Below are 20,982 nucleotides of genomic sequence, written 5' to 3'. Positions count from 1 at the left end.
TCGGCAATGCTGCCGACGTCGGAAGGAAAAGTTGTGTCGGTTCCAGGAACCAACACTCGCGTTCAAGTACGCATGGGACAGTCCCTGACCCGAAGAGGTCAGGTCGACGACGACGCGTCGACTCCCTTTGTCGACGCACCCTCGGTAATGAGGGGCTCCGCCAATAACTGGCGTCGAGGTGACAAAGGCGTGTCAACACCGGGAGTTGACGCTGCAAACAGTACGGACGGTTGCAAACGTCCCGTACTGACGCAATTTGTATGCTGTCGTGCAGCCGGGATGCACGACGAAGCGCCATGCGATCAAGCCGGGCTTGATATCGCGCGCCCGCAGACAGGGTCTGCCGACGAAGGAACACATTACCGTGCAGCCGGACTGCACGAAGAAACATGCGGTCAAGCCGGGCTTGATACCGCGCGCCTGCGGAGAGGGTCCGACGGCGAACAGCTGTCCACGGCCGGGCCTGGACCAGAAGAACACCATGGGAACGCTGCACAAGTCTCGGTCCGGAACCGAGACGCTACAAGAGCTGTCTGCCGGACAGACAGAGGCGGTGGCGCCGGGCGTAAGACGCTGAACGTCTTGACGCGTACCGATACTGGGTTCCAGTATTGAGTGATGGAACTCGCTAGTCCTCCGACGAGGGTGTCGGAGTTGACTTCTCTTCCAGTCATGAGCTGGAGGCGCTTCACGCGCGACTTGCATCGAGCAGGTCTGCGGTTTTTTTTTCGGACAGCGAAAGAACGAAGAGCGAGAGTGAGGAGCTGGGGCAGCTCTTCATGGGAAGTGCCACTGAGAGTGAGGACACTCTCAGTGTGAAGACGAAGCGAGAGCGCTTCGAGGAACAAGGCTGGGTCTCGCTGAGGTCGAGTTCCTATTACGAATTGTTGAGGGAGTACAGGGACGTACTCCCGGAAGAAATTCCTTCGGAGCTTCCGCAGGATAAAGGCATCCAGCATGAGATTGATCTCGTCCGGGGCAAAAAGTATTGTGTTACGCGACAGTGGCCACTGCCGCGAGACCAAGTGAAGGCGATCGACAACTACTCTGAAAGTCGTCGCAAAGCTGGGCATGTGCGGGAATCGAAGTCCCCGCACAGTGCCCCGACATTCTGTATCAAGAAGCTACAGGGCGGATGACGCAGCATTCATGCGTATAACAACTTGAACGATGCGACGGTACCGGCGCTGACGCCGATACCACGAAAAGATGTCATCATCGATTCGATGGCCGGAAGCACTGTTTACAGTGCTCTCAATCTGCGAGATGCATTCTATCAGATATAATGCGTGAGAGTGATATCCCTCTCATGGCACTGAACACACCCGGCGGCATGCTATGGGTGTGGTTAGTGATGCCGCATGGGCTTAAGAACGGTTGTGCGACCTTCAACAGATGCGTGGCGCACTTGTTGCACTCGGTGCGCGACATCGCGCCGAGCTATTTCGATGACGTGTCCATCACAGCCAAGCTGCGGACAGTAAATCCCACGTTGGTATGCACAGGGGATATTTCCGGAAGCTATTTGAGTTTATGAGAAAGGCTCTATGCGAACCTGAAGAAGTGTATCTTCGGGGCGAGCGAGATACCCGTCCTCAGGTGTCTCGTGGGGAAAAACGGTGTCCCCCCTGACCCCAAAAAAGTCAGAGTGATAGATGAGTGGCCGACACCTTCAAGTGTCAAGGAACTGAGACACTTCCTTGGCTTAGCCACGTACTTGTGCAAGTATGTGGAGGTCTATGTGGGCAAGATTCGCCCACTGTTACAACTATTTAAGAAATAAGCTGTGTGGAATTGGACTATTGAGTGCCAACAAGCATTCGAACCAGTCAAGCGGGGCTTGCCGGAGGCGCCGACCTTGGCAATGGCTGACCAAGATCGTTCATGCCACATAGTGTGTGACGCATCCGACTTAACGATCGGATGTGTGTTTGTGCAGCACGATCACGAGGGCCATGATCGTGTCGTCTACTCAACTGAAACCAGCTGAGCGAAACTATCCAGTGCATGACAAGGAACGCCTTACCATGAAGTATGCATTCGCGAATTCCTGAGTGTATTTTCTCCGAAGTAGACCATTTGTGGTCGGCACCGACCATGCATCACTGCGCACCGCAGTGAAGTCACCACACATATCACAAAGAATAACGAGATGGCTCTCATTCTTTGCGGAGTACAACTTCCGGGTCGAATACAAACCCAGAAGGTTGAATACTTGACACTTGCACAGTGTCAGCTGCAATAACAAGCAATGAGGCAACCAGGTCTGCGCCCCGCGCAGACCTTGGCAGGAAGAACCAAGGGTCAGCGCAGGGAGCCGACACCCAGAACAAGGAGAACAAGTCTGTACAGGGCGTATGCACCGCGAAGAACTACGCAGAGGCCGAGCCTCTTGCGGAAAGCGAGCTGAACGAGTTCAGCTCGGATACGATTGACTTCATCCATCGCAGACAAGCCGTAATTCGGTTTGTCCAGGACGCGATTGCAGCTTCTATCTATCGACAGAAGCTGAACGCCGATAATGTTGGCAGGTGCAACACAAATGAATTCAAAATGTTTTGTTAGCTACTCATACGTGCCTAAACATGCCGTTTCCGATTACAGAGCAAGTAAGCTTGCTCCTCGCTTCATCGGGCCAATCACGGTAATGGTAAACCACGGTAACGCATACGCGCTAGACATACCGTCTAGCATGCGACACCACCCGACATTCTAGGTCGGGCGGTTAAAGTCATACCTTCAGCACGAGCCACATCGCTGTCTGACCCGAAAAGAAAGTCTCAGCGGGGGAAACCTTACTCTCCAGCGCGTAGTCGCGCTGGATCTGTTGATACAGTCGGACCTACAGCCCGTCTGGCACGTTCAAGGCGGTATGAGAGACCGCCACAACCGAGGCACGATGGTTCTGATACAGAGCGGCAACCTCCGCGCTCTGAAGGTATTCCACTACCAGCAAGAAGGTAGTGCGAGCGCTGTAGTAACGTAAAACGCCCGACGGCTCGCGTGCTAGATAATTAGCATGGAGATAATTGAAGGTTTCAGGTATACGTATAGTATATCTGTTGAGGTCGCTGTTGCTAATACGCACCGCCACCTAGAACAAACCGTGTGCATAGCGCACGGACACCAGCCTCCACTGCAACAGCGTGGAGTAGCTAATATTTGCCTCGCTTCGAGAAGGACCCGAAGTGCTTTGGCGCTTGCTTACCCGACCGCGGTAAACAACGTGAATTCGTTTGGATATGTCGACGCACAGACACGGTCGACATCGAAGAATCGCGCACAGACACTGCGTTGTCTGTATACGTGATAGCGGCGCACCTCGTGCTGTCGCGCATGGTACTCATCAGCATAGGGCTTACCCTCTGTTGCAATAGCAGTCTTCGGCTTGGTTGTGCTTATTGCGGATGTGCACGGATCTCCCCAACGAAAACAATTGACAAGCAGTCAATATTAATTGACGTGTCGAGACCGACACGCCTAAGCTTAACGGGGTGATGGTGTAACGGGGTTACACACACAAGTGACAATAGTTAATTGTGGTTCTAACAGGTAGGTGTCTGTTAGGAGTTTGGATACTCCCTCACCTTGGTGTAAGTCACGCCAATGGCTACATTGAAGTGGGCCACCGCAATGAGTGGTCCACCCATACTCAAAGATCCTAATGGTAGAAAGCAGCATATTTCTACCAATCAGAGACGTGCATGTTGGTGGGGCGCTGACAGCCAACCGCTGCCAACCTCTTACATAGATGATAAAGCCGTTTTAGCAGATTTAGGAGGAAGATCATGTTAGAAACAATACAGTTCTCATTATACGTTAACCTAGTTACTTGGTGTCTTTATTTGATTTAAATTATACTTGTGGATTCAAGTATAATTAATTCAAATTACTAATAAACCTAACGCTTCCTCATACCCGTGGCGCGCGTGTAAGCTAAAGTAGTGAGCCAAAGTAGGCCCACTACAACCTAGGCATTCTTTCCCAGGGAGGCGATCGTTGAGTGTCGTGGCGACTGAGGTCACCAATGATGGCGTGGTGCTGGGACAGTACCGAGCCGAGCAAGATCCATGATGTGCCGGCTGTGTGCGACGCGAAGAGGAGACAAGAACGTCGGCGACTGCATAGGTTTGCGTGTTGTGAAGCTGTATGCACAAATGAACGTTTGTATTGACTTGAAGGTAACCTTCTTGATTCGAGATTAGGGAGGTGGAGCTTGGAATGAAGCCGACATGAAGGTCACGACGTTCGCACCGGCAGCGGCGATGGGTCAGGCGAAGATCCTAAGACCAACCTAACGCTACCCAAATAGATTACATTTGATTTGCGCGCTGCACGTTGAAGATAGACCCACCAGCATGACCTCAAGATGCAAGCCAAATTGGTGGTGAAGAGGGCATCTCCTCTGGCAAACATAGCGTAGGATGTTTCGGTACGCGTGGGCCACTTCAAATGTAGCCATTGGTGTATCTTACACCAATGTGAGGTAGTATCTTTCCTTCTAACAGACAGGTGTCTGTTAGAACCACTGTAGTCACTTCTGCGTGTAACCCCATTACATCGGACATCGTCGCGGCCACGACGAATACACTCTTCCGTGTCCAGTTTGTCCAGGCGACGACATTTTGCCAAGCCCGCCTCTAGAGAATCCTTGGTTTGGTCGTGGACGCGCTAAATACCCACCGAGTCTCGAAAACCAGCCAAGTATTCACCCACCCTCCCTCCCCTCCCCCAAAACAAAAATCGGTTTGACGTGCGGTTTAGTATTTAGGATGTTTCGTTGTGGCGAAGTGGCAAACAAGGATTGCTCTTCGAGAAAGATAACATAGTCGATCACTGGCTAGGACCAAGATCGGTCAAGATCCTCGGAAAGGCAGCACGGCAGGCAAGCTGGGAGAGGTCCACGATCGGATAAGATGGCGCGAGAGCGTCGGAGAGCGGCGGAGTGGGAACGCGCCAGAACAAGATCAGCAGCCGATCGGGGCAGATAGTCGATATGCATACGGATCGAGGTAGAACATTGATCAGCATACGGGTTTGTGAGAATTGCCGATCGGCATACACATCTAGGCAGATTGCCGAACGACCAATAGGAAACATCTTGAAGCGCAGCCGTCTAGGAATCCAATCTGTGTCAGGTTGTAGGATCAAAGTTGGGATGATAGGCGGTAGGAAGTCACAGGCTAAACCTCAGTCAGAGCGGAATATGCATCAGACAGCACAAGTGCCTTCCAAGACTTCAAATCCCGGGGAACTACATTGGCCTCTACACGCTAAGTAATGGAAGGTAGTTGATCTAGTGGTTCGGTTTAAATCTCGATTAATACATTGACCAGCTTTCCCTACTCTAGTGGTCTACTGTTTGGGTGCAAGCCCTCGATCGACCGGAGTAACTCGCTTGACCGTCGCTCGTTCCTTCTACCATTGAACTCGACCCCGCTATAGGAAGTGTCAAAAAGCACAATGAAAGGGACACAAACGGAAAGGCAACTACGGGTCCCGGGTCAATCCCAGCCCCCCCCCCCCAATCGGAGCAGACAACACTTGATCGGAACCCATAGCTGGGCAAAGAGAAAAGATTCCCACGTTGCTCCAACTGATTTCCTTACGTCATGCCAAGGCATTCAGATCTTCGAGAAGAGTTGCATCTTTGAAGCCCCAAGAGAGCAGGTCCAGCCCGCCGACGAGTATACAACGGCGGGGGGGGCTCCGTTAGTCGGTGTCTGGACACGGGTGGGAAACACGTTCAAGCCTCAACCAGATTTTGGCTGATCACACTACATCTCATCGCCGCTTCAACCTCGTCACGGCTTCAGTCAGCTTGGACTAGAGCAGTTGCATTTTCATCGAAGGGGGTGCGCGCGCAGCGCTAGTACTGGCCGTAGCATGAGTCGCCCGAGCCGACGTGCCCCATGTTTGGCGCCGATGGTAGGGGCGGGGTGTGGTGTGTGCGCAAAGTAGTCCGTGGCTTCGATGATCACAGCCGATGGTAGCAGATCCTGGTCCTCGCCACGGCCTGAGTGGCAGGAAGCCGTCCATGCCCAGTTGATCGGCTCATCCGTACCAGCCAACCCATCGCTCCCACTCCCAGACACCGCAGACGCCACTCCCACAGCGTCGCCACCATCGCTGTCGTAGAAGCTGTCGTCAGGTTCGACGCTAGCCTGGTCTTAACCGGAGGCATCGTTCAATCCAACCACTCCGACCTTGTCGTCAATGCCTTGCTTGTCCTCCTTCGCGCGCTTCATATGAGAGGGCATGGCGGGCACGCCTGTCGGTTTCGGGTGCTGTCCAGCCGCTTAAACGTGCGGTACAAGCTTTTGTAGTCGCGCTCGGGCACCGTGCAGTCAATTACCGTTGAACGACACCATGAGGGGTCCCTCCCCAGCGGCAGCATCTGCTCAATGGGCGGCATTGACCGACTATCGCCGCCCATTGAGCAGTTTGTGTTGCCGACGTGCTTCACCATCTACATTCACATACAGCAACATAGCGTTAGTGAGATTGGAGGGCAGCGGACCGATCGTGCGGGTTGCTTGTGACGGAAGAAGCGAGTGTGCCGAGGAGGAGCTTGAGGTGGAAAATTACTCGTCGATATCCACGTCTTTAATTGGTAGAAGGTGTTGTTGGTAGAAAACAACACCTTTCTACCAATTAAAGACGTGGATATTGACGGGGCTGCAGCTGGGAATCCCTTTTATAGATGATATTACATTTAGGAGGAAAACCAATTTAGAATCAATACAGTTCTCATTTTTACCCTAACTGGTTACTTGGTGCCTTTATTTGATTTAAATTATACTCCTGGAATCGAGTATAGTAAATTAAGGCGAAACTTTACGCTTCCTCATATACGTTGCGCACGTGTAAGGCGTAGTACTCAGCCAAAGTAGGCCCTTTACACCCGTGCCCATACGCAAGAGCTGGTGATGTTGATCAGTGCGCTTACGAAGAAAGCCTAGGCCACCAGCGCCTACGAACTAAGGGTGTGCGTAGCACCTAAGGGAGGTCTGAATTCCAATTTGTAGTGTTCTTCTACTTGCGATCAGCATCTGTCATGAAAATCCACAGCTTCGCTTGTTCATCTTAGTTTATATGACTAGCTGTTCCACACAATTTTTGGCTACAATTCTCGAAATACATCCTCGTCACGCGTGTCAAGGTAGTGCGATGATGCTGCCGTAGCCGTCGCGTTGTATCAACATCAAAGGAGTGCTTTGAACTAATGGTGCACGAGCACGTCAGAGACCTCAACTTCCTGAACGTTACAAGCCTGGCAAGGTGGGATGCAACATGTGGTGGTTAATTAAACGTCTTTATCTATCATGTGTACGTAAACAGGCCAGCCATCCACCAGCTACTACAGCGTTTCAGCCGTTTGGTGTGCGAAGGTCAACGCCAGAACGTTTGGACAGTACTGGATCCGCCAGTTGGGCGTGCAACGGGATCGATGGAGTGGTAATGATAGTCCGTGTCCAATCAATACGTCAGTGGTGCTGAAAAAGGACGAAAATTCCTTATCAACGCAGTTTGAAGTCAGAGTTTGTGGTCCACCCAAGTCCGCATAGGTACGAGTGGATCCTGCAGCCAGGGTGCAGATCTGTACCCAGATCTTGATACCGGATCATGCACTTTGAATTGCGGTTGGCAGGGAGTCAAGAGAACTAGTTTCTGGTGGGATCCGAAGTGAAATGGGAAGATAGGATACAAGTTAACATAAATCAGAGTCCAATTTGCTTGGAAGTGCACACTTGTATTGGGATCCGTATTGGTGCGTACTTCAGTCAAATAATTTACCCTGCGTACACGTGACAACAGGCCGCGGGAAATTATTTCCGCGCAGAAATAATGTCACTGCCACAGGTCAAATATTTATTACGATCAGTCGTTTAAACCAGTGCAATACAGCATTGCTCTTATAATATGTAATTAATAGGGCACATCACCGTTGAGCTTGCATGGCTCCGACCATCCATTTCACTGGGCTTCTGCTGCTCAGTACGCTCGGTCCTATGCACATTTGAATTCCCAAGATGGTTGATAACAAGGAAATCTGCGCGTTCTTCTACTACGACCTCGGCTCGAGCTGGTATGCGTGCAAGGAATGCGGCAACGCGAGGAAGAAGCAGATCGGCAGCGGCTACTCCAACTTGATGTCGCACATCACCACCAAGCACCCTCAGTACGAGGAGATGTACGCGCCGGCGACAAGCGGCGACACGCTCCAGAGCTTGGCCTCGTGTCGCAGGGGATGAACCACCGCTTCCAGTGGTTGCTATGGGTCGTCGAGCACAACCTGCCGATTACCGAGGTCGACGACGCGACCATGCGCTCGATGAGCAAGTGACCGCCCATCTCGTCCAAGTCCTTGAAACAGTGCATGTAGACGGCGACAAGAACATGGGAGCAGTCGTCGACCGGGAGATGCGTGTCCTGTTTGGTCTGATGTTTGGCGGTTGGTCCCACGGCTCTATGTATTATGTTGGGCTCTACAGCATCTACGAGGTGGCGAGGGCTCGGCGCGATTGCCTGCTCTCGCTGTCTCCTCTGGAGGAAGGTAGACAGACCACCGATGCGCGGGTTGGGATGATCCGGTCGGTGCTCGACCACAACAACAAGACGATCACCATGGTGGCGTTCATCGTGGACGACAACTGCAGCTCCAACCAGAAGATCGCCACGTTCCTCGGCGTCCCTCTGATTGGGTGCGCCAGCCACAGGTTTAATCTCATCAACAGCTTCCTCGCCGACTATGCGCCTGAGCTTGCTGCTCTCAACAGCCTGATGATCCAGTTGCGTCACTGCAACAACGCCGCCACCCTCACTAAGTTCACGGATCTCCAATCTATCGAACGGAATGCTGTCCGCTGGTCGCCAGCCTATGCTATGGTTGCACGCTACGTTCGTATTCGTGACGCTATTCGGCAGGTCGAGGCGGTGGACGAGTATGTTCCAAGTGATGAGTAGTTGGTGCGTGCATACGCTACCACAACTGCAACACACTGATTTTGTCCCAGACATTGATTATTGGTCTCGTCTGTTATTACAGTTCTTACGACTGCTGTTCGTTTACCCCCGTTCCGTTTATTACTGTATTTTCCAAGACCTGCGTGGCAGACCCCTGGATAGCTTGGCCAGCGGATCGCGTCCTTCGGTACCCCCCCCCCCCAAAAAAAAAAAAAAAATGGATGTGGCAAGCGACGTAACGGAAAGGACTGCAACACAACCAACAAGGAAGGCCCCAACCCCGGATCTGGCTATTATTATCATATCCACAAGATCTACGCGTGCAAGACCAAGATCTTCCTACTCGAATCCCTGTGTGCAGGAATACTCACGCAGGATCCACCAGGCGCCTCCTCAAGTCCCCACCAAGGGCGTTCAATCTCACCCGCTGCGCATCTCGTGTCAACGAGAGAACAGATCCTGTCCGTCGACGGGTACACAAGATAAGCTACTCAGCAATCCTATGGTTATCGGAGTACCCTCCCCCCTTTGTCGGTGTCTGGGCGCAGTCAGTGTGGGAACCCTGCTTATTCCCAGGGATCCACTCCATCACACGTTTCTACCGCACAAAGCACGGGATCGCCCGCCCCGGCTACGCTACCTGCAACAAATCATCTCGCTGACGCCGTGCTTCTACGTACACTCAATGGAACAGCCGACGCTGTGCCTGATTTTCGGGGATCCACCGACAACTATGTTGAGGACGCTCCGCCGGGCAGAGGAGGCGCTGTCGGTGGTGTTGGCTGGATACGCCACTGCACGGATATCGTGGCTGTCGTATTACCGGTCACCCTGAGCCCATAAAAAGTGCTTCCAGCTCTGAGGTCATTTAGGGCGTGACCCCGCCACTTTATCTTATCTACACGAATACCAGAAGGACTAGGGAATATCAGTGACACGGTTTCAACGCCGATGCACTTCCAGAACATCGATCGAGGCGCTAGTCACTTGGGTGATGGCAGCAGCTGGTAAAGATACCCTATTATGTGCTACCAACTTGTCGTCTCCCGGTTACCAGACTGCGACGCGCATGTCTAAAAATGCCGTCCAACCTAGCGAAGGCAATACATGGTGAAGATAGTGGACGATAGGCTAAGCTATATATGGCATTCGTGTTAGAAAGCTGCGAGATTTTGACGTAAATAGGAGTAATCTCGGTTCTGTTAGGTCGGGGGGAGGTGGGGGGGGTATCCACCGAAATGCATCCCCTCTATATATTTTTTTTTGTATGGATGGTTAGGTGATCGGGAATATGTAACTCACGGATAGATAATTTCTTGGTGAGTGCGCTCCAATTCAAAAATGAGCAGGTAGGTATTCTACCACTGGAGGGAACCACGTGCACTTAACTGAGCAAAACAAAGAATGATATTGAGTGAGGTTAGCTTTTAGCAACAAGTACCGATAGCTAGTTCTGAAGAGGGCGTCCCCATGGAGAGACGCAGCTAATGCAAACACGAAAGCCAGATTGAATTTATTAGGACGCGTGAATAATGTCGGTGACGGACGCCCAAGATATTTCACTACTTGGAAGGTCCGCCCATTGCACGAAATGCTGCAGGCGCCGACGTTTTCGCAGCAATACCACGGCCACGTAAATCCGTTCCCGTTGTCGTCGAAGAGCACAGGTGCGGCACAGCGAATCGGACGTCCGATGAACTGAGACGGTCATCCCACTGAAAGCTTGATCTGGCCGATGTTGAAAGACCGATGAGACCACAAAACCTCGGACAACACGAGCCGGTATGTCGAAGGCCCCCAGAACCTTCTCGATAGGAAACAGACCAAGTAACATTGGGAGTAGCTTGTTCACCGTGGGGTCTCGCTCTGGGTCGTAGTCAGGCCTGGCCATGCAATTGGTATCCAGTAGCCGATCCTTGACGTTGACAAAATCACCAACGTTAGATTGCACATCTCGTCGACCTCGATCGTAGTATCGTCGCTGGCGCTCTTGCGCTTGAACCAGATGACGACGTGCTGATTCAATTGCTTCCGCCGAGTTCACGAAGACGCCTGATCTTTGCCCCCCCCCCCAAACCGCAGGAAGTGGGGGACATCCCGTACCTACTTCCATCGGGCAGTGATCTATAGAAGTGTTGATTCTGGCTGCATGAGCAAACTCGAATCCCGGGAGCCATTCAGCTAAATCATCATCACAGCAAGCGATCGAGCACCGCAGTGCGTCTTCCAGTGTCCGGGGTTGTCGTTCGCTTGCCCCCCCCCCCCGTGCTAGCGCACGATGATGCACTGTCATATGCAGCTCAATCTGGATGACCTTAGCCACGGAAGTCCGCAGATCACTGAGGAACTTCGGATTGCTGTCGGAAACGATCGAGCGCGGCGTACCGTGGATCACAACGATTCAGTTGAAGAAAAGTTAAGTGACATCATCTACTGAGGCATCCTTCCGGGTAGGCAAATAGTTCGCCCGCTTACTGACACGGCAGACTACCAGTCAAATCCCTTCGAGAGCTGCAGCTCGTCGCGAAGTCCATAGAGATATCCGTCCAGCTAGATGTAGGTATAGGCAGAGGTTGTAACAAACCACACCGCCGATCGCCATATTTGTTGCGCGGGTAAGTCTCGTACGTACGGATGTACTCACCCACACTTGAGTGCATACTTCGCCACAGGAAATGCTGTCGCGAGGCTACAAACGTTCACCCAAAACCGGTGTAAACCACAACGGTATTACAGCGATAGTGCACAAACACGTCCAGCAGCAGACGGTCATCTCGAGACAGCACGACTTTGTTCCCTTTGCGCTGAATTATTAAGCCGTTATGGAGATCATACTTGTTTGTTGCACTTCTCTCCCTCGTGTGAAGCCGCTCGAGTAGCATCGAGTACACTCGTCGTCAGCATACAGCGGCTCGATTCGACTTGTGAGCGTCGGATCGGGTCCAGTGATGGCCTCCACTGGACAAGACATTGCATCGGCGACAGTATTCGTGTGTCCAGGATTGTGAAAACAAAAATAAAAAGCCAGTCTGATACCCGGCCAACCACGCCCAAATAAGGGCGTTATCGCCGCCTAGGACTACGACTACATGGTACATGTACAGTGCGACCCCCCGTTTTCGAGGCTGCTGACCTCTAATAAACTGTTAGAAATAATACTCCGCACATTCGGAGGCCCTCGGATGATATCTTTTGGGATAGGACTGGATTGCGCAAGTGGCGTGCACATCTCCGTTTTCAAAGGTTTTCCCTGTATCAAGGGAGGGATGACACGTTCTCCGAGATTGACTTAAACTCGGGTGCATAGACCTTTTCATACCCTTGCTCTCATTAAACATTTCTGTGTCGTACAAATGTTGCGTCGCCCCTCCTGGGACACTACGCTGACACTAACTCAGAAACACGAACTTTCTCTTAGCGCCAACATGGTATAAGACTGTGGATCTCTTCTCCGCAATGAAGTGTTGCTCTGAGGGCTTTAAAAGATCTCCGATGAACTATTCGCAACTACTGGTGCCGCACAGGCTTCATTTATAAGGCCCGGATTAAGTGAAATACAGTGTCAAATAGTAAATCGTTTTAATGTCCATGGCATAGTTTATCACCCTCTCGTTGCTTTTATGGTCCACCCTCCGCGAAAACGGGGGGTCGCACTCGTGTCTTCTGGTTCCTGAAGGCGAGGTTTCCTCGCGCGGGAGCAAGCGACCAGGACAAGGGCTAGTAACGCATGGCCGCCCGGCAGAGGCGCTGCATGGCCCGATGCACGCGGCGCCTCCACATTTCCGGTTTTCCTCGCGACCAAGCGCTCGACTCGCCCCCCCCCCCAAGTCACTAGCTCTCCTCTTGTCGGCTTCATCGACTTCACCCATCGCTTCCTCGGCGCCACAGGAGCCGTTCGCTTTGCCGCCCGTGGCACCGACGCCCCCGAGTCTGGATCGCGCGGGCCCCATTTCCGCAGGCGTATCAGCAACGTCGGTCGCCTCCGCGCCCGCGGCGACACAGCCCACTCCACCGTCGCCGTCGCCTACACCGGCGGCTCCCGCCCGCGTCAGCACGCGGATTGCGACAAGGAAGCGCGCGGTGGAAGCGCGGGAAGTCGTGCGCCGTCAGCGTCTGCGCCGCGTCGTCGACGTAACACCAGCGCCGACGACGACGGAGGAACCCGGTTCTCCAGCACGGTCAGAGCCCGCGGAGTCGCTCGCTCCAGCGGGCACCTCCGCACCGGACCCCAGCACCTTCGCGGACGCAGCCGCGGCGCTCACCACCGATCCAACCGAAGCGGCCGCCGCGGCAGCTCGCGGGTCTGCCCAGCCCGTCCGTAGGTCCAAGTCGCGAGCCTCCGCCAAATCGCCAGCGCGCCGCCGCCCTACGCGGCCCGCAGCTAAATCTTCCGCTGCAGCTAAGCCTACGGCATCCACGGAGTCCATCTCGCCGACAGCGACCGGCGCGTCCTCTGCAGTCCTCGACGCGCCCACCGCCTCGACGGCACCGCCGATGGCGCCGCCCGTCCTGACGGTGTACTCTGACAGCGACAGCGAGTCGGACGCTTCGACACCCGAGTCCTCCCGGCCAGGTGTAATGGGAAATGCGACCTCCGCGCGACCCGAGCCGCGGGGTCTTGCGCCCGTCTCTGCCTCTCCTGGAGTCCGGATGTCATGTGCAAGCGACCCCTTCGACCCTTCCGCTTACTTAAGACGCTTCCGCGGTGAGCTGCGCGCTGAACCCGGCGCGGCCCGGGAAGTAGCGGCCGCTAGTGGCCTCCCGGTTACCGCCCAGGCGACCGCCCGCCAAGCATCATTCGCCGACGCGCGCGACTACTCCTCGGCACCCAGCGGGCGGGTGGCAGAGTTACTTCGCGAACTTGCCCATCTCCTGGGCGGGGACTTGAATCCGGCCCAAACGGAGGGGCTACCGGGCGGCGGTCAACCATCACTGAGCACCGCGTTCGCGTCGTGGTCGCAGCCTAACCACCGCGGCGCGCTACCTCCGCCCGGCGTCCGCGAGCTCCGTGCTGCACACTTCACGACGCCGGCAAGTCGCGCACGCGGGGACTTCCGCCCGGCGTCCGTTTACATTCTGGCCGCATATCGGCTCTACCCCCACCTGCTGTCGCCCGAGGGACAGAACGAGACACCCACCTCATGCGTGCTGCGCTGGCGGAGTCTAGCCTGCCTAACGTTTCTAGACGCGGCCCCGGCGTTAGCAGCCTTGCACGGTGCCCGCTTTGGGCGATACGGGATCTCCGTCATGCACTTTCACCAAGCTGACCAGGAGGCGCTGCTCGCGACGGGGTCTTCCTATGCGCAATTTGCTCTCGACTTTCACGCGGCCCCGCCAGCGGCCCCGCCCTGCACGTCGTACTACGACCTGCTCGGCGCCATCCAAGGCCTGTCTACCTTTGCGAACGCGCAGTGGTACGAGCCTATGGCCCACGCTCTGTACCGCGTGCGCGAGTTTGTCGTCGCCAACATGGACGCAGACCCAGGCCACTCGCCGAGCCGCGTGCAGCGCACCCTCCATGGGGTCAACCAGCTTCTCGGTGCCGCCTTTCTTCATCTCTCCAGTGACTCGCCATATTGGTGGCGCGACTTCTCGGCGGCGGTCGGCCGGATCGACTTCAACTCCACTGCATGGTCTATGGCATTACACGCGCTGACACTGCGGGAGCTGGCCAACCGCCCCGGCGGCAGCAGCCACAGCAGCCGAGCGCAGCCCGGCCGGCCACCGTCCGGCACCGCTTCCCGCACTCCACCGACGAATCAGCGCAGCCGCCCAAGCAGCATCCCTGCGCACATCCTGCGCACATCCCGCGCACCACCGCCGGCGTCGAGCCATGTTTGAAGTTCTTTGCGGGGGGAATGTGCTCAGGAGGCACCCGCGCCCAGTGCGCCTCCAGAGACAGGACACACGAGTGGGGTGACCCGCTCCCCTCCGAGCTGACAACCTACATTACGGAGCGCTTCGGCGGCACCGGAGGTGGGGCCACGCACCGCCCCCGCCGCCGCTGAGGCGGACGAGGTGCCGCTGACTCACCAGCGCTTCGTTACCCAGACCCCAGCTGTAACTCAAATAGATTGCATGCTTCGGGTCATTGTGAGTCGCATTTTGGCGCGATGGCGTTCCAGCCCCGTCTCCCGACGGATACAGCCAGGCGCTTCGTCACAGTTTCTTCAGCGACGTGCGTCAGCCCCCACTCGGGGGCACCCCTTCGCGTGCCTGCCGGTGAGAGCCTGTTGTCACCGAGGTATGCCACCGATAACTCCCCTTCCACACCTGCCGGTGAGGGGCCGTTCGCCCAGGGCGCGGTCCTTGCCACCGAGGCGTGTGCTTCCCTGTCCAGTGTCGAGACAGCGTCGGCCCCAGCTGCCGCCACCACTCTCCCCACGTCGGTCACTGTCCCCAGCGGCACCGACCATGACAATTTTACCGCAGGGCCCCATGCCCTGCCACCTTCGACCGCTTGCACACATCAGGCGTCAAAAGGTTGCGCTCGTGGGAGCGCGTCCGCCGTGCAACCATCGCAGCCGCGTTCGGCCGCGTTGGTGTCACGTTCCCGGATCCGGTCCCGGAGGCAACCGCCGGACGCGCGGTCGGGCTGAACACGGCGCTCCAGACCGCGATGTCCGAGTACGTACGGCGAGCCCGACCGTCGCTGCCAGCGTTCGTCGAGCTCGTTCGCGGACAGACCACCGACGACTACCGGCCCAACAAGGCTCTCGTTCCTGCGGTCCTGCGGCACCAGTGCAGGGGCTACATTCACTTGGATAGGCTGCTGCGCATTGCGGCTGAGGGTGTCCGGGTACAGTTACGCGAACCGCTGTCGCGCCAGAGCTGTTTCCCCAGAAACCATCCCTCCGCGTCAGAGCGAATAAAGGTGCTCCGCAAGAACATTAGGAAGGAGCAAGACCTCTTCAGATGTATCGTTGTCGACGCGGACGTCGCTGCCATGTGGCCTGAGCTGTTCTTCAGTCCCTTTGGCGTGGTCGACAAAGGGTCGGGCGACCCCCGCGTCACCGGCCGCGTGATCCACGACCTCTCATTTCCTGAAGGAGCCTCCGTCAACAGCCATACGGACCCATCCGACGTGCCAACACCGTCGTACGATCACTGCTCCAGCTTAGCCCGCGAGATACTGCGGTGCAAACGCGCCGACCCCAGCAACGAGGTCCAGGTAATGGCGGGAGATGTGGCGGTGGCGTATCGCAACACGTGCACGCACAGCGAGTGCGTGCACCTATTCGCCGGATACATTCCGGAGGACAACGCTATCGTCATTGATCTCTCCGCAGCTTTTGGCTGGACAGGCTCTGCCGGCTCATACAGCGTTTTGGGAGGGGCGGTTGCGTTCGTCCACGGCAACAACGTCGACGCCGCCCTACCCGCTGTGCCGACGCTGACCGCTCACTCCGGTACGCCATGACCGCTGTCTTGGGCCCCGGCGCCGTCAATGAAGACAAGTTCACAGGCTGGCGGACACGCCAAAAGGTACTAGGCCTCGATTTCGACACTGTGCGCGAGACAGTCGCCATGCCACCCGACAAAATCGCCAAGGCCCAGCACCTTGTGGCCAACGCCTACAACGCGACCCGGCTGTCCCGCAACGCCCTGCGGTCCCTCCTCGGCTCCCTTCGCCACGTGGCGACGTGCGTACGCCCAGCCCAGGCCTTCCTCCAGCGTCTTTGGGTGGGCGAGGCGATCCTGCACCGACATGCCTTCGTCTCTGTCACACCAGATATGCGCCAGGACCTAATTTGGTGGTGGCACATCCTTCGCGACCCGTCGCTCAACGGCGTCCGGCTCGAATTTTTCGACGCCCTACCCGATGCCGACTTCGTTGTGTTCACTGACGCGTCAGACCAAGGGCTGTGCGCCGTCGTTCTATCACTCCGGCTTGCGCTCACCTACCGCTTCTCAGTGTCCGAGCGCGCCGCAGTCGACGCTTTCAACCAAGGCGCCGCCAACGCGTTTGATATCAACTACCGCGAGCTACTAGCATGTGTGTTTGCGATCCAGGTGTGGGGGCCAGCGTGGCGGGAGCAGGCCATCCTGACCCAGCCTCTGCACGTCCGTTTCCGCGTCGACAACACGTCGGCGGTCTCGTGGCAATCCAAGATGGCGTCTCGCAACCCCAGAGCGCAGACATTAATCCGGCTTCTCGGGCTATGGGAACTGCAGCTCGGCCTACGCATCTCTGCCTCCCATATCCCCGGGACAGACAACACCACCGCAGACGCCGGCTCGCGGCGCTGGGAGGATTCGGCTTTAGCTACGCGATTCCACCAGGCAACCCACGAGTGGACACACGCGACACCTCCAACGAGCATCGAGGAGCTCGAGCGCGCCTGCGCAGCATTTCCGAGAACACTCGGTTGCGGCCTCCTCCCACAAGCGCTACGCCCGCGCTTTCGCGTTCTGGTGTGCATGGTCGGCTAAGCGCGGTTTCGATCGGTGGCTCGGCGACCCCAGCATAGATCCAGTGTACGCGATCTCCGAGTTCATCGTGGACACAGCGCTGAACGGCTTCGGGTCCGGCCACGCGGTTCGAGGTTCCACCGTCCTGGCGAATCTGCTCGGCATTCGCCACTTCTTCCTCGCGGTGGGTCACGCCTTCCCCATTGATCAGCCACAGATTCGCATGTTCCTCAAGGGCATCGCCCGCCACGACGCTCCAAGCTCCCAGAAAGCTCCGGCGTCGGTATCCCTCCTCGAAGAAGCGTTCCGAGCGTTGGATCTCCGCGATCCTGCGGACCAGGCTCTTTGGGGGGTTCTGTGTCTGGCTTTCTTCTTTCTATTGCGACGTTCCGAAATCGTTGCGACCTCCGGCACAACGTTCCAGTGGTTTGCGCTCAAGGCCATAGATGTCGTAGTAGTGGATACCACTGGCGCAATGACCGCGAACCCGGGCGAGGCCGAGTCGGTGTTCATCAAGCTACACGGCTCAAAATGCAACCAGAGCGGCAAACCCGTGGCAAGATTGCTCGCGCGCTCAGGGCACCCCGTGTTATGCCCCGTACTAGGAGCTTTGCTCCTCCTCCGCGCGAGGAGAGGGCTGGCTCCAGCGGCGGAATTCGTGGATCGAAATGGCCGACCCAACTGCATCACGGCCGCTCGGGTCACGCGGGCGATCCAGAGCGCCGCAGCGGCCATCGGCGAGGACCCCAAGCGCTACGGCACCCATTCGCTGAGAGCAGGCGGCGCCACAAATATGTACCGAGCTGGGTTCGATGCCTTGACAATCCAGCCTCACGGCCGGTGGGCCTCAGACTCGTTCAAGCTTTACACGAGGCTATGCTCCGAAGCCGTGGCCGGAGTCGCCAGCAAGATCGTTAGCGGGTCGAAGTCTCCGTTGGTGCTTCAGTGAAGACGCGGTTCGCCGCCCCATTTTTCGAGGGGCTTCAGTCCTACCCGTCGGGCCGGCCTGAGGGCGGCGTCCCGCCTCTAAACTAAACACCGCCAGATTTCCCCAACCGTGGCGTGGCGCACGCAGAGAGGAGATGTACCTTTGTAGCATTTCAACGAAAAGCAAATAAATTTATGCCAGGCAAAGCTATCCAACTAACCCGTTTTACATGCAAAATGCATCATGCTCGCCGTCAGCTCAGCTCGACGTAGTGCACTAATCTACTCACTTAGTCGACCTCCTCGATCTTCGGGCCCTGGTCCGCGCTGCCCGTCGACGAGGCAGCCGCGGCAGTACCGGAGCCAGGCATACCCGATTCGGCGCCACTTGAAGCGGCGTACACCTTCTGCAGCACCGGGTCGGCCACGGCCTCGAGCTCGTTCTGCTTGGACTCGTACTCCTCCTTCTCCGACGACTGGTGCGCGTCCAGCCACTGAATCGTCTCCGTCACCTTGTCGTCCACCACCTTCTTGTTGGCCACCGGGATCTTCTCCTTCAGCTTCTCGTCGTTCAGGCTGTTGCGCAGACTGTAGGCGTAGTTCTCCAGCGCGTTCTTGGCCTCAATGCGCACCTTGTTGGCCTCGTCCTCCGACTTGTACTTCTCGGCCTCCGCCACCATGCGGTCGATCTCGGCCTGAGAGAGGCGGCCCTTGTCGTTCGTGATCGTGATCTTGTTCTCCTTTCCGTCGACTTCTCCACGGCCGACACGTTCAGGATGCCGTTCGCGTCAATGTCGAAGGTCACGTCGATCTGCGGCACGCCGCGAGGCATGGGCGGGATGCCGTCCAGGTTGAACTTGCCCAGTAGGTTGTTGTCACGGGTCATGGAGCGCTCGCCCTCGAACACCTGGATGAGCACACCAGGCTGGTTGTCGGCGTACGTGGAGAACGTCTGCGACTTCTTGGTCGGCACCGTCGTGTTACGGGCGATCAGAGTGGTCATGACACCACCGGCCGTCTCCAGACCCAGCGACAGAGGCGTCACGTCCAGCAGCAGCAAGTCCTGCAGCTTGTCCGACGAGTCGTTGCCGCTCAGGATGGCCGCCTGCACCGTGGCGCCGTACGCGACGGCCTCGTCCGGGTTGATCGACTTGTTGGGCTCCTTGCCGTTGAAGAAGTCCGACAGCAGCTGCTGCACCTTGGGGATACGCGTCGATCCGCCCACGAGCACCACCTCATGCACCTGACTCTTGGATAGCTTGGCGTCACGCAGCACCTTCTCCACAGGCTCCATGGTCTTGCGGAAGTAATCTCCGCACAGATCCTCGAACCGCGCGCGCGTGATGGTCGAGTTGAAGTCCACGCCGTCGTACAGCGAGTCGATCTCGATGTACGCCTGTGCTGACGACGACAGCGTACGCTTGGCGCGCTCGCACGCCGTGCGCAGCCGCCGCAGCGCGCGCTGGTTCTGCGTCAGATCCTTGCGGTACTTACGCTTGAACTCCTGCACAAAGTACTCGACCAGGCGGTTGTCGAAGTCCTCGCCGCCCAAATGCGTGTCGCCAGCGGTGGCCTTCACCTCGAAGATGCCCTCCTCGATGCTCAAGAGCGACACATCGAAGGTGCCTCCGCCCAGGTCAAAGATCAGCACGTTGCGCTCGCCGCCCTTCTTGTCCAGGCCGTAGGCGATGGCAGCGGCCGTGGGTTCGTTGATGATACGCAGGACGTTCAGACCGGCAATGGCGCCGGCGTCCTTGGTCGCCTGACGCTGCGAGTCGTTGAAGTAGGCGGGTACCGTGATCACGGCGTTCTTGACCTCCTTGCCGATGAAAGCCTCGGCCACCTCGCGCATCTTGATCAGCACCATGGACGAGATCTCCTCGGGCTGGAACGTCTTGGTCTCGCCCTTGAACTGCACCGTGATCTGCGGCTTGTCACCGGGACCCGACGTCAGCTTGAACGGCCAATGCTTGATGTCGGCCTGCACCACCGGATCGGAGAACTTGCGGCCGATGAGGCGCTTGGCGTCGAACACCGTGTTGTGTGCATTCATGGCCACCTGGTTCTTGGCGGCGTCGCCGATCAGGCGTTCCGAGTCCGTGAAGGCCACGTACGACGGGGTGGTGCGGTTGCCCTGGTCGTTGGCGATGATCTCCACGCGATCGTTCTGCCAGACACCAACGCACGAGTAGGTCGTGCCGAGGTCGATGCCGACGGAGTATCCGGACGTCGTTTGAGCCATCTTGCCTTGATGTGTTGCTGGTCTTGTAGACTTGATCTCTCGCTCACGGACTTTGCTCCGAAGCTAGTTGTTGTTGTTGTTGTTGAAGAGGTTGCTGTCGTTGAAGACTTGCTCTCGACAAAGCAAATTCAAAAGTGAGCTGGCTGGCGTACATGTTACAGTATCTGTGACGCGCGCATCCCTGAGCAAGTCACTGACATCCGTCCTGTCTCACCTTCGAGATGATTCGAGAACAGAATAATACCGGTACCCGACAGCGGTAAGACAGCTCGATGGGTTTTTCTAAGCCGTGGTCACATTTCTAGATGAGACAGGAAGGCTAGAAAAGTAATTATTATAAGTATTTGTTAGTCAAACTAGTTTGGCAACTGATCCATGAATCTTACTACACACGCTTTGCTAGAAAACAAAACTTATCGATATTTATAGGCACT

General features: G+C 56.4%; 2 protein-coding genes across 2 annotated transcripts; one reads left to right on the top strand and one right to left on the bottom strand.

Moving 5' to 3' along the window:
* Positions 1 to 8,033: 8,033 nt before the first annotated feature.
* Positions 8,034 to 8,967, top strand: IUM83_05751 (WD repeat-containing protein 91; the record flags this gene model as incomplete). Its single annotated transcript, XM_067929907.1, has 2 exons — positions 8,034 to 8,194; positions 8,496 to 8,967. The coding sequence occupies 2 exons, from the start codon at positions 8,034 to 8,036 to the stop codon at positions 8,965 to 8,967; spliced, it is 633 nt and encodes a 210-aa protein (XP_067798194.1).
* A 9,629-nt stretch (positions 8,968 to 18,596) lies between these two features.
* IUM83_05750 (heat shock 70 kDa protein) lies at positions 18,597 to 20,548 on the bottom strand (the record flags this gene model as incomplete). The annotated part of the gene is made up of 2 exons (XM_067929906.1): positions 18,597 to 19,001; positions 19,076 to 20,548. The coding sequence occupies 2 exons, from the start codon at positions 20,546 to 20,548 to the stop codon at positions 18,597 to 18,599; spliced, it is 1,878 nt and encodes a 625-aa protein (XP_067798195.1).
* Between the last annotated feature and the right edge of the window lie 434 nt (positions 20,549 to 20,982).

Source organism: Phytophthora cinnamomi (assembly GCF_018691715.1).
Source record: "Phytophthora cinnamomi strain GKB4 chromosome Unknown Contig10, whole genome shotgun sequence".
In the NCBI taxonomy this organism is placed as follows: Eukaryota; Oomycota; class Peronosporomycetes; order Peronosporales; family Peronosporaceae; genus Phytophthora; species Phytophthora cinnamomi.
This window is presented reverse-complemented; position numbering and strand designations above follow the sequence as displayed.